General features: G+C 46.3%; 1 protein-coding gene across 4 annotated transcripts in view; it reads right to left on the reverse strand.

Moving 5' to 3' along the window:
* Positions 1–14343, reverse strand: part of AFAP1L2 (actin filament associated protein 1 like 2) — a 71981-nt gene that overhangs the window by 24655 nt on the left and 32983 nt on the right. For 2 of the 4 annotated variants that reach the window (XM_068398459.1, XM_068398460.1), the window contains exons 2-3: positions 3981–4109; positions 3375–3452 (exon numbers count right to left, since the gene is read on the reverse strand). In XM_068398459.1, the coding sequence (XP_068254560.1) occupies positions 3375–3452; positions 3981–4109 (207 nt within the window). Of the gene's footprint in view, positions 1–3374; positions 3453–3974; positions 4110–14343 lie in introns of all 4 variants that reach the window. The other 2 variants (XM_068398458.1, XM_068398457.1) reach the window with 1 other exon arrangement.

A 14343-nucleotide genomic window follows, 5' to 3' on the forward strand; every position in this document is an offset into this window, starting at 1 on the left:
AAACACATCTCCCGTGACAAATTGCTTCCTGTGACGCAGGTCTCCTGGTCGTCAGCGCTGGTGAACTTCAGTAAGTCAGGAGGACATGGAGACCCATGGATCAACAGACACCAACTCCAAGCAGCTGTTTGCACCTTGCAACTAGGGCTGCTGGATATCTTGTAAGGTTCAAACAGAGTAAAGCAGATGAGCCTATGACACAGACTGATCATGGGGAGATCCACGTACCAAGATACCCCATGATTATACTGCCAGAGTCATATATACAGGCTGCTGTTGGAGATCGGTCTTTTCTGTAAAGGATCAAGGAGATGGCACTCTCAGGGCAGACACCTTCCATCAACAGCAGCTGCTGAGGCCATTGCTGCTTTTGGAAACACCAGAAGTAAGTCTGAGATTTCCTAAAGCCCCTCTACTCAAGAGGGGATTATCTCCACACTCACAGTTGTCCACACAGGGAACTTTTTAGAGGCCTCTTTAGCAGAGAGAAATGGACAGGCCAACTCACATCCTCCTGCGCCAGGCAGAACCTCCCATGCTCAGCTCCACAGAAGAGAAATCATTGCAGCAACAAAAACCACTGCCAAACCCTTTGCAAGTGGTGGCCATCTGTTCTCAACCCTCCAGCAAACCTAGCAATCATCCCACTGAACCTCACCATGCCAGGAAAATGCTGTTTCTGTACCAGCAGTTCATCCTCCTCCCACCAACCTTGGAGCACGGGACGGAGACCACAGCTTTGGTCCTCACCCTGCTGGAAACCTGCCCACCTCCATGGACACATGCCCATGTACTCCAGCTGAGGAGCAGAGCAGGATGCGATGGAGCTTTGATTTTCAGGCTCTGTGCAGGAAGAACTACCCCTTTAACCTTCATCCTGACAAGAACCCTGGGAGATGTTACGGGGTTTTCTGTTCCAAGCTTGCAGAGGGCAGCTATCACTGTGCCGAGCACATGGGGACATGCACCTAATGAATGCTTTCTGTACGGAGAGTCCACACAGCATGTACTGTACGTATCCCTTCCTTCTCCTGCTACACACGTCAGCACCACAAATCACAGACTCTTTCCTTATTGGGGTGGGAGGGAATGAATATTTTTTCCTAGGCAAGCATTAACACTTTGCAGGTGTCTTCTGATAAAGATGTCTCTCTAAAATCCAGAATTTGGAGAGAATTTAGAAGAGGGAAGGAAGAAGTAAAAACAGCCAAACGCCTGCTAAAATTCACATCTGTACTAACTGTTATTTATCCATGCTCTCTGTTCTTTGTAAAAGTGAATCGCTCCTGGTATTTGGGCTAAGAGGACTGCAGTGCGCACCACCAGGAACCCTACGCTGCGCATCCATCCCACCTCCCAGACTCCTGCACCTCGATCCCTCTCTGCTGACTTCCACAAGGAGATGGCATTTGGCTCACTGAAGAGTCCCATGGATTTGCAGGGTAGACACTTGCTGTGTTTCTCAAGAAAATGAGACCAACTAAACGATGGTGCCTTCATCATTCACTGCAGTCACTTCATTTACTGTGCCATAAAAAGGCATGTCAAAAGCAGCGTACTGTTCAGCTTCAGTCCTTACTGATGGAATGGGAAGCAGTGAGTGAAATACAGTTTTTGCAGAAATAGCATGTTTCAAGGTTTGGAGGGGGGACTTTTGGAGCTGATGTATTATTACTTTGGAAAGCATTTCACCCTGGACCACTAGAGCATACTCGAGCACAGCTACGTCAGTGAAGAAATCCCACAGGGCATGAGAGGTCCCACTGACCTCAGCCACAAAAGTGTGGTCACCACATTTCGGTGGTGGATTTTGGTGAAACAAACTGCACAGAGAGGCAGTGGATAAAAGGGGCAAAGGGAGCTGCATAATCACTGGGGGATCCATATCACACCCCCTAGCACCAGCGGGTACTAGGGCCCCCTCCATCTGCTAAATCTGAATCTGCAGGTCCCACTTCTGACCAGGCAGGCACAGACCTCTCCATGCAGTTACAGAGGCAGGATCAGGGCTGTACACCCAGCTGCAGCTATGGCTAAGATCCCATACATGTGTCTCACTGACTTCAGCATTTCCAAATAACTCAAAAGTTTTACTTGGAAGAGTGAGGTTGTTGAAAATGGAGAAAGAGAGAAGCGCCAGGTCCCACAGGGAGCGACTGAGTGGGTAGGCTCATGGCCTTGATAGGGAAAAGTCTGAAATAAAAGAACCAACTCTAAAAATAAATTGTCTGAAACTGCTCCCGTGTTTCAGCATGGTGGATCAGTGCAAGTCTTGCTTTATCCACCCAAATGAGAACTTAGGTAAAGAGATGTTTCTGTTGCTGCTCAGCTGCCGGGAGCTACCGGGAGGCTGCGCAATCCTGTTACGGAGCATTACAGCATCACCCAGAGGGCCCTGTCTGGAGATCATATTGAGGCTGCACACGTAATCTGGGAGGACATACTGTCTTCAGGGGTATTTGAAGTTCACCTAAATTCAGCTGCAGGTAGTTTAAAAAACAAAACAAAACCAAACCAAACAAAAAACCCCACCACAAAACAACAAAACCAAAACAAACAACTCTGGAAGTGGAGCTATCCCAACTATTGCAGGACCAGCACATCAACAGCAGGCTGCACTGCGTCCTCTTGTCTCATCTATTTGGATCAGAAACCGTGGGGCAGGGTCAGCCTCTGACTACGTGTGCATTAAGGAGATGCATGTCAGTAATAATCTCACCCTACACAATTATCAAAAACAGCCTTTATGATGAACTTCAAAGAGCAAGGACATTTTTAAAGAATTATGTTCTTTCCCATGTTACAAATCCCAAATCTGTGAAATCTAAATTGGAAATGAATATTTTATCTTGGTTTAATTCCTTGGCTCGTACACTGCAGAACTCTTGCGTCCCCCGGGAGATGAAGGTGCTCTGCCCGTGCAGATGGCGAGGGTGCAGGCTGTGCCTGGGAACTTGCCTCGCAAGGTTGTGATAACGCAGACCCTCTGGGCTAGTACAGAGCGACATGCTAAAGAAGACACATACTTTCAAGGTCTCAGAGAGGTGAAGTGACATGTTTCGTGGCCAAAGGAAACATGAGGTCTTCCTTAAATATTTCAGGCACTGGAGCTGCAAGCCTTAGAAGGCAACATTTTTATCCCAAAATAACGCCCTCCAAAGTGCTACTTCCAGGAATAACCTCACAGTGTTGGCAAGGACCATGATTTCCAAAGGAATGTAATGAAAATGGCAGTGCTTCCACCCCATCAACTGCCTCGTCCCTCAGAGCTGCCAGAGGGGCCTCCACCGGTCACAGTAAAGCAAGGCTCTAACTACATGTGCTTTCATTGCACTGTTAAATATGAAGCAACCATTAACCTTTATCTTCCCTACCTTTGTCTTGTTTCTCCTGGTCACCCTGCTGTTTATGGATGGTCACTTTGTTCATATAAATATATTCCTCATCACCACCTGCAACCAAAGGGAAAAGTGAACTCTTTACCCACCCGCTGCTTTCACATTACTAAGTTTTTCCACAAAGACAGATGTAAAAAGTGTCTCTGCTGAGTACATTTTGGGGAGAGCACATTGGTTAAGGCAATGTGCAGAAAAAAACCCCAAGCAATAATAAAAAGCAGAAAAATTAAATGCTTTATAGTCAGGAAATTCCATAAGTTAAAATTTCTACTTAAATACTAACTTGGCCAAACAGTACATCCTGTGTATCTTACAAAGTGGATTAAATAAACTTAAGGTTTAATAAGGAAAACAGAAAGTATCAGGAATCTTGGGAATCCTTTGCTTGTAAAGCTGGACACATAACTATAGTAATTTTACATAAACAATTAGAGGTCACTGCAAAAATAATCTCCGTTTCATTTTCTCCTTCCAATTTTCATGTCTCCCCTTCCCACCAGCCTCCAAGAAAATGTTGCTTCAAGACCTTGTAGCATTTCCCAGGAAAGCCCACCACCCCATCCTCAGTTTTCTTGCCCGTACTGCTGGACTTGGTGTAGACTCGCAGAAGGTCGGAGAGGAAGCTCTTCTTCACAACAGCCGTGCTGCTCAAGTTCTCCTTGTCCAGTATCCTCAGAAAATCTTCAAGTTCTGTGAGCAGCTGCTGGAGAGCTACAACAGCAACAGAGACAACTGTTGGCAAAGCATTTGGGTGGCATTTCAAAAGAGGACATATATTAATTCTGAATTTTCCAAGATCCTCCGCACTTTTCTGCCCAGAAATAATTCACATTTAATTTTCCAGCCTGAGCCCTCCCTCTAGTTTTGAAAAGAAAGTGGGTCCCAAAACCAAAAAGGCTCCAACTTCCCTTAGTCTGTTGATACACCAGTAAAATCCCATGTAAATATCTATTCTTCTTCCTATAGGACTTTTTGCTCAAGGCAGGGAAAAGCCTGGAGGGATTCTGAGCATTAGGGCTGAGATTACACAAAAGCAGCTACCAAAATCTTGACACTTGAATTTCGAGTCCCAGCAAACATCATTCAAACCTCATCTGGATTTGGATCTACTAAAGACTCTGCTTTCTGGTTCCTCTTTCCAAGCCTCCTCCTTATTTCTCTATCTGTAATAATTTGAAAATGTTTATGTGTCCCTCCAAAAAAAGAAAAAAAAAAAGCACATACATAATTCAAAATTCAGTAACTTCTCAAGCCGTCTTGCTTGGGTAGCGACCACAGAGATCACTGTACCATGTGGAACTGAAGACCCAAGATTGAGCTGCATCTCAGAGACCCTCAGGAAAACCTGCCGTACCAAAGACATCCCTGCATACCCGCAACAAGCGACTTGGACACACGGTTCCCCAGTGCTGATGGCTCAGCCAGGCTAATAGGCTTGTTTTCCTTCTGAGGAGGTGCTACTCAGCTCTGCCACCGACAAATCACTTCTCTGACAGGGCTTACGCTGAAGCAACAGGCGTTTAATCGCTTGCTTTTGTTCATGCTGAAGTTTATCGTGGGCTAATTAGCAGCAGTGGCAGGAGCCCATTCCAGGGAGGAAATAACAGAGTATTATGTGGAGAGAGGAAGCGCTGTGCAAGAATGACGCTGTGTGGGAAAAGCACAGAAAACCCAGCCAGGGCCGTTCCTCCCCTTTGGAGGCTCCTCTGCTACCCTACTCCATCGCTCCCTGATGCTAAGGAGCTGTGGGGCAGATGGGCAGCAAAGCTTGGGTTTGCCACCACCAGGCTGCAGACCAGGCTGTGACTCTTCAGCACACCACCAAGGAACGTGACATATAGATAATTTAACTGGGCCAGTGCTCCATTCCCTTTACTTACAGCATTTCCATTCTGTGTGTTCCCATGGTACACGTAGCGTGAGTGAGTGACTATGGTGACTCCCATGGTGAGTCATAGTACACACCAATGAACTAGAAAAGTGTTAATATTTTGGTTTCATAGGGCAAAACATCTGAAGCATATCTAAAGTGCTACCACCTCCGAGGTCACAAAGAACATTTGTGTAAGACCAGGAGAGAGCCATCATCTTCTTACTCCCCCATCTTTAGCCACCAGGCGACCCTCTTTCTCGGGTGAATACATGTTAGAATATTGATAAATAAAGCACAAATTACACTGTAAAGGTTTATGTTGCTAGTCGTTAATTGAAAAACGTGCTACTGCTCTCCAACTGTATTAATCCTCACCAGCTTGACTGTACAACAGTCTAATGACTCCAGATGAATCAATAACGGCTCCAGAGAAGATTACCAACTAGTAGTTCTTCACACTTCGTTTTATACCCTCTACACCCAATTAATTCTCTTCTGGTCTGATTTAGGTCCAGCAGGGAATGGAAAACGCCTGTATCGTGCTGTGATAACCTGAATGTTTTTGTTAGCTGCTGATTTGCCCAGCTATAAGCCACTGCAAGCCAGAGAAAGCAAGAATCACTTCAAGAAACAACAGCATTTTTCAAAAACTGTAAGGAAACTGGTAGTATTTGGTGACAACAGTATTAGATGTCCCCAATATCATTAAACAATGAACTGTGAGCATTTGGTGTCAAACACACTCAAACTTCGAGGACCTTGCTTCTTCTAAGTTTAAGGCAACTCCACCAGCATAAATCACAGCCTTACTCTACTCGCTCATCTGCTTCAATGGCCCACTTCAGAAAATTTAAATTGAGGTCAGTTCCTTCTGTCCAGGCCTAAATATATGCTCCTCTTAGTTCATCCTAGTGGACAGGACGTTTATGTGTTGGGGATGGTATCAGAAGAAACAGCACAAAAAATACCAAATTTGAAGCTTCAGAAGCAGGTCAGCTCCCAACAGCTGCCCGCATGGAAGTCACAATACCACATTTGCAGGGAAGGGGGTATAATTCCCATTCCCTCCTCCACCCCCACGACTGCAGAAAATGACTTTATTCTTCTCCCAGGCATCCACATCTAGCACACACATAGGGCCCAGCTGTTATGAATAGTGCAGCCCATACAGTAAGTTACATTTTCCAGCCCACCAAAGCTGAATTCAGGCCTCTAGTGACTCAAAGCAACTCATTTAGGACATGATCCTGGGGCCACAGAGGTCAGTGGAAAGACTCTGTCAGACTTCAATGGGTTCAGACTTCAGGGACTCAAGAGAGATTAGTTTTGTTCTTCTTCACCAAGAAGCAGGACATAAACCATGTGCTTCTATCCAAGTATCTCTTTGATCTCAGCTAGACATTCCCAATCTAAACCTGATACCTGCAAAAATAAACTGCCACTGAAATGAATGTGACCATTCATTCTCTCATATCAGAAGGAGAACAAGCTAATACTTACTGGAGTGATGAATGTGAGAAGTAAGAAGAATTAATATGATGGGGGTCTATAAGATCCTCTGTGCAAGCAAGAATTGCAGCAGGTCCCAGCAGGTGATTAGGACTAAAAACAGTTGAGAGCCCACGTACGTCAAACCTTCTCAGGATTTTGAATGCTGGAAACCACTGCTTGATTTCAGCTAAAGACCTGTCATGCTGTGGTGATGATGTATTGAACACGCTCGTGGCAAAACTAGGCTGATGGTTATCCAAAGCAGCCTGAAACAAACGGCTCTCCCTCCAAGCTGCATTGTTTTGCTCTCCTTATCTTAGAAGTTTAGAAATGAGAGCACATAAAGAGGTGATTCCTGTAGGTAGACTTGCTCTTCAGGGCAATAGTTATAGGTGCAAGGAACTTGTTCTCAAAATCAAATGGCTGTGAGCAGCAGGATGAGAGATCAGAAGCAGACAGAAGCCCGAGTCACAAGGCAGTGCAATTCTCAGAGATGCTTTTGAGAAACCTCCTTCCACGTTACTCTCCTCAACTCTTGTAGCCCTTCTTCGTGAATCCCCAATTACAATGTGACTCAAGTTCTCTTTCTGGCACTGTCTCAAATAAATACTTCCATAGCACTTACAAAAATTCAGCCTACTTCATGGAAAACAGGAGATTACCTCTAAAGTTAAGACTGGCCCAGAAGAATTAAAAGACTTAGCCAAGGTCACTGTGAATATCTCTACTGAATCCAGTCCTCCCAAGCCCCAGGATATGACCTACTCCATCTCCTTACAAAGCATGGCCACACATATGGGGTACCATTAGATAGTGCAGCACAGCTCAGATCATGCTGTTGTGCTCCATGGCCACAGGTATCAGTCACTGGATAAAACCAGAAGGATTTTGCAAGATGTGATGAAGAGTGGTGTAGGGTCATCACAGCAGAAAACTTGGCTGATTTACATCTGCAATGAGTGGGTGATCGTCATTGAAAGGACCGAACTTTAAAGTGTATAGAAATATTACGTCTTTACTGGTTACAACCAGAACTACCAGCTCCTCTTGCATGCACTTAAGTGGAGGATGAGAGATGTTCTCCCCCCTTTTACTCCAAGACAATGCAACCCTTTTTACAGAAACTCCTGGGCAGCCCTCTGACCAGAGCAGACTCTATGTTTGAAGGCTGCAACTTTGGTTGCAGCAATAAGAAAAGCATTGCTTGAAACACAACTGATCCGTTCCAACGTAGATTCAGTGGCAGTAGGATAGCGCTGAAAAGGGCTTCTTTTGGCAGCAGTCCATGGCCTTTCTTTAGAGACAGTCTCTTGCATTGCTATCCTAGTTCATGTGAAGCTAGGGCCAGAAATGCAGCAGCTTGCAAAGACCCCACTGAGGAAGCACATTCCTTGCAAAAGAGCTGCCAATTTTGCCTGACACCAAGGTCACTGAAAGGTAAATGACCATTAAACTAGATTATAAAAGCCATTCCTACCAATAACCACTGATCTTTGTCATTCTGCTATAGTAACAACCTATGTCTACAACTAATTACTTCATGTCTTGGCCTTATGAGGAAACGGAAAGACAGGCTGAGAATGAACTTTCATTCAAGTGTTTTAGTAACCACTGGGCAGGATTATATTAGACCACTTAATCTAAATTCAATTATTTATTTTATCAAGGTAGAGGGGCCCCAGCCACCGGACAAAGAACTGTAACAAGATACATACTAAAAGACAAACCCTTTCCTCCACTGAGATGAGAGGTGAAAGATAAAGAGTATCATTTGCTAACAGGAAACTAAGGCATAGAGAGATTAAGCGATTTGTCCGAGGATACCAGCATATTCTCCAGCTGATCAGGAACACAACCCAGTTTTCCTGTGTCCCAGCCTGCAGCTCTCGCTCCCAAACCATCCTTTCTTGGATCCCGAAGCACTGGGAGATTTCCCACCCTCTTGCCAAAAGCAAGAGCTGGGTTTGGTACTTTTTGCTTCACCCCTGCCCCAAGAGGCTAAGCCAAGCTGCTGGCAAACAGCACAGATTCAGGCACCCGGTAAATACCTGCAGCCTGGGGCGTGCCAAGCTTTTTGCTTCAAAAGCCTTGGAAAGTCCAGAGATAGCGAAACTGATAACAGCGCTGTGATTCATGCAAGTGTCAGAGGCCACAGGATTGGAGAGGCTCCCAAGGGGCACCTCGAGGTGCCTGTGCATCCCCAGCCTCCTCAGAGATCCTCCTCCGTGCAGGACATCCCATGGCAGCCTTTCAGCCCCCATTTCCCGCTGACCAGCCCCAGCTGGCAGCCCTGGGATTCCCCAGGGGCTGCTTTGGCAGAAAGCAGTTCCTTTCTTGCCCTGGTTTCTTTCTTCCTTCACTGCATAAAATCAATAGGGCAGCTGACGAGCGTGCAGAGAGGACAGGCGGGTACAGAGACAGCATTCAGGCTGCTGAATAGCGAGTGCTGTCAGTGGAGCAGGAGGACCCAGTCCAGGCCTCCTCAGCTAATTTGGAGTCTTACAGTAACAGTTGGCCTTTGCAAGAGGAAAAGTCACCCACGATGACAGCTAGAGAAGGCCATTCTCCCCAGCTGTGAGGAAAGGCAGATGTGTAGATGGTGACAGCTGTAACAGCTGGATGACCCCTACCACGGGGCCGCCTTCCAAAACGGCAAAGCGGATCCTTTCTCAGGCAAACCAACCCTCCTCATCCTGCCGGCTTCGGGGTCTTGCAGAGGAGCAGTGAAGAAAAGGGTACAGCAATCTGTTGGCCCTTCTGCAGCGGTTACAGCTCCTCTGCCCTGCGCTGGATGACTCTGGCTTGAGCGCACGCCAGCAACGTAACGCAAGGAAGGACGTGGGACAAATGGCTTGCCAAAATACAGCACCAGGAACGAGTGACAGCTCTCTCGAGTCCCAGAAGGCTGCTCCTCTGAAATGCATCCCCACCACACTGAAACCCCCCCAGCATTCACCCAGGGTGATGAGCAGGAAAAAAGCAGACAAGGGTGGACTAAAGTTTACCAGCTTGGTTTTGACCATCAGAACCCAGGCTTTACTTCCCACACTTGCACCTGCAATGACTGGCCAGCCTTCCTTCTAGCTTTTCATGGGAAAAGAAGAAAAAGCCCAACCCAGTGTTGGCCAGTTGAAACTCCTCCACTTTTTCACAGAAAAGTATTTCATAAATATTTGTAGAAAAAGAAATCTCTCCACAGCAAAATGAGAAGCGCTGTGTTTATCGAAGGGGGAAAAATAATTAAAAAAAGACAAAACACCAAGCTTCCAGTAAACAGTGAACTTTCTCATTATAGAATCACTGCTAGATTAAACAAAATAAAAGGCAAAATTCACAAAACCGAGGCAAGCTAAAATTCCTCAGGATAAGAAAATTGTAAAATGGGAGAACTCCTATCATAGTTTCCCTATTAAGCCAGACAAGTGCCAGACAGTTATGACCACTGTCACAAAAGCTGTCTGATTTTCAGATATAATGAGTGCTCACAAGGAAGGAAGAAAGAAAAAAAAAAAAACAACCACCCAGGCTGCTTCTATTGATGTACCTAAAATCCAGTACCGCCTGGCTTCACACTCACGTTGGGAACATTAGGCTCCTCTTTGTTGCAAAGTATGAATCATGGAAGGACAGAGGCAAACAATGTGTCTCGTTGGTTGTGGGCTGTGAACTGCACAGATGAACCCAAACAGCTCTGCGTGGGCTGCTCTGGAAGTTTGAACAAGACTCGTATTGAGAAGTGGCAGCTCTAACCGAGGAACTCTGAACTTTAACAAAACGGCAGCAGAAAATGCACACAAAGCTTTTCTTCAGTTAGCTGAGCAAACAACAGACTTCTCTTCCCTTCGCTGGAAGGTGAGAAACAGCATCCAAGAAAAATTAAGGAAAAAAAAAAAAGAAGGAAGAGAGAAGAGAAGCAAAATACGAAAATTACTGTCTCGTAAGGAGTTTTTACAGAGCAGTCTTGTATTTTAGTGCCATATTGCTTTATTATTTGCAATAGAGGGTATATGCATGAAACTTCAGGGGCAATACAGTGATGTTTTTCTTTGCAAAGGGTCTCAGTCTTTCCATGACAGCACAACTGGTGAGTCACTGAAGGTCTCACACTGGCAAACGAATTTGTTGGATGGCATCTGAAAGAAGCCGGCATCTCTTCCCTTTGTAGCAGGCCACATTAGCAGAGTGCCCATCAAACTCAGAAGAATCACACAGCTTTACTAGGCTACGGACTGCAGGTCTGTGCTTAGGTGCTTAGGGATGCACGTGGCATCAGCAAATGGGGACATATCACAAAGTGCCATGGAAAACCGTGCTGGGACCTGGGATCGATTGGACTGTCACCCTGAGAAGTGCTGCATCCTCAGCGTGCGGCGGACCAGGTCACACACCACTTGTGCAACTCGGTAACTCCTGCTGGGGCAGGACCGAGCTAGGAAAACACCGGGGAAGTAACTAAAGAAACATCAGTGCAGTAGCCAAGAGGGTAAGGAAGGGTCAAACCAAATCAAGGTAGCCGTCAACCAGAAAAATCTGGACCAAGTCAGGCAGGGCAGGACTCAAAAGAGAGTCCACTTTCTAAGGTAAATATCCCCAAGAGCAGGCCCTAACAAGCTCCCTTCCTAGCAAGGAGGAAAACAATCCCAACAACTCTTACAAAGCAGAAACTGTGTTTGCTGCCAAGCCCCAGAGTTGAATCCTGCAGTGGCATGACACAGAGATGTGATTTCCTCTAAGGCTGCCACCATTGATTCCCTTCTGTCCCCACAGTCCTTTCTTCTGTTTTTTCCCTTATTCCTTCAGTTTTCTGCTAAGATTGGGGTTTTTCCAGTCTTGTAAGTTTTGCTCTCCTCTCCATTCCTCGATCCTTAGAAGACTGCATGGCTGACTTCACTGGGGAGGTTGGTGACCACCTGACCTGCAACTTGAACTACATCCGTTATTTGCTATCTAATGTAATGCAGAGCTACATCCAGGATGGGGCTACCAAGAGGCGTTTGATCAAGTAGAACAGCTGCTTTCAAGAAAAAGAAACATGCAAAAAACTCAACTATGTGACACAAACACATGGGGCTCTACTGCTCAAATCCAGTGCGAGGAGGCATCCCGCAGCTGCCCACTCAGCCCAGCCTTGTTCTCCTCTGCCTTAATGCAGTCTTTGCTCCATGAAGATGGCAACACGTGCTCCTGCACCTCAGCTCAGGTCCCTACCAATGCTCCTGAACTAAGGAGCGTGGCTGTAGTCAAAATGCTGTGGCAGACTTTGCATCATCCTTGTTCATCACTCCACATGGCCACGTCTGGAGGAAAGCACATTTCCATCCCTCTCTGCATTACAGAATAGCAGCAGAATAGTGAGCACACTGATGTCCTAATGCCTGTCAGAGCCCACAGCCACAGGACCCCTCTTTCCCATGGAAAAAGGAAACCTGGAATACCACATTCCCAAAATAGTGACTGGGAAAACGCAAGGTCCTAATGAGAGTAACTATCACAATGATGATGAACAACAGCCCTGGAAGAACATCCCGCAGTTTGTACCACTTCAATACAAATAAAGGAGGTTCACTGCCAAAAATATTTGGAGATGGATTTCTCTCTCGCAGGCAAGACACAAATTAAAGGAAGCTGCCAGATACACAGAGGGTTGTGTTGTTTTTTTTTTTTAAGAGAGGACATGCACATACACATGCACATGACCTCTGAAGGCCTCATATCAAAGCATTTTCCCACCATTCTCTGTTGATTTAATGGCATCATTTCTCCAACAAACAATAGAAACATAACACAAGGGGAAAGCAATTATGTTTGAGAAAGCAAAAGCAAGAGCTCTGGGGTCAGAGAGAAAGACAGACACACAGCCCTGGAGCTCCCAATCTTTTCCTTGCCATTTCCTCTGCAGCAGGGGCTCTTCGAGCCATGCCGCCCACAACAGCCAGGGCTGCGCCTCTGTTCCTACCGCTGAAAAGCGGAATGACTACACAAGGCTATTGCACTGGTGCAGGGGAAAAACAGGTTTTAAAAGTACCCTGAAGTATATCAGAGTAGGCTGGCAGAGCCTACAGCAACACTGTTATTGATTGTTAGATTTCTTTCTTAATAATCTTGCCCAATCCCTTGTCCAAACATTGCATGCAGTCCTTATCCATCCTCTTCAGGGTAAGTTGGAAGCCTAAACACCAGAGGGAGCATCATGCAGCCAAGGCGCTGAGCTGTGTTGATGCAGCAATGTGCAAACCAGAGATTTTCTCTGGCATCCCAATATATAATCATCACCAAATTCACTCAAAAACCAAAACACAACCCCAAAACACCCCCCTCTCCCCCCCCAAAAAATCCCCCAAGCTACAGCCATCACCAAAGACAAAAGCTCACCCTCCTTCCTAACAACAAGATTCAAAGCAAACCAACATTTACTGAACTTCAGTATAGGCTTAAGGGGTGCGGAAAGGGAAGTTTTAGGAACGACTACACAGTACTTCAGAGGTCAAATTAGAAACCCTCTCCTGCCATGAGTCACCAGTGCTCAGTGAGTAGCTCCCGGCAGGGCTCCAACATCTGCCACCACAGGAGGCCAGAGCTCCCACCCACCCTCCCACATGGGGGGAGAAGGCATGGATGCCAGAAAGTGACCTGAGGACAGGGCTGGATGTCCTCACTCTTAAATTCAAGAGATGCCACCTTTATTTCCCTCCCACACCTCCAACATGGCATTTCACTGAAGTCAGGGTGGAAGAGCAGCCTCCCAGGAGCAGGCAGCTCCCCTGTTCGCTATAGATTACCAAAGCAGCTGGGCACCACACGCGCCCTGTGGGGAAACATCAATGTTGTCCTAACGCTGCAGCGATGCTCCAGACAACAGAGGCTCTCCCTGCTTCACACCCCAAACATGGCTTTCGTCACTCAACAGGTTTTCAAATGCAGTTCAAGTTTTTGGTACCATTTAGTATCTGTGTTATTAATCCACACATTGCCCAAGAAGCTCCCAAATATTTTTTCTTAGCAGAGCCTCTCTGTCCAATGCTCTTAAAAGCAAGTATCAGCTGCCTTGGGGAAAACAAGTGTCACTCATGGGGAAGAGCCTCAGAAGAGAGCCTGTCCCAAGCCACCCAGTTTATGCAATGGCTGCACAGACATTACTCTTCCAATGAAGGTCCCATTCACTGTGTGAAAGAAACGTGCCCTGCTAAAACACAGGTGACAATACTTGGGGGCAAAATGGTGATACAATACTTCTCATAAGCCAGGAGTGTACTGGGATAAGTGATGCAGTAATACGCAAACCAGCACAGAACCAGTGAAAATAAAGGGTCAGGATGCTGGTGCCATGGAGACTGCTGGAGCTGCACACCACTGCACAAGGAGATACAACGTGAGCTCCTGTTTGTCTCCCTATGGGTCCAGGCCTCACATGGTGTGATGGTCAGACTCATGGAGCAGGGATCAGAGAAGCCATGGACATTTACCTACTAAGATAAACAGCTTCTGCAGTGACCTACCTAATGGACAGCTCTTGGTTTGGCTCACGGTGATGGACCTGTCCCCACTGCCTACAGCTGCTTTGCTGCATGGGGAAATCTCTTA

This window comes from Nyctibius grandis, chromosome 4 (assembly GCF_013368605.1).
Source record: "Nyctibius grandis isolate bNycGra1 chromosome 4, bNycGra1.pri, whole genome shotgun sequence".
In the NCBI taxonomy this organism is placed as follows: domain Eukaryota; kingdom Metazoa; phylum Chordata; class Aves; order Nyctibiiformes; family Nyctibiidae; genus Nyctibius; species Nyctibius grandis.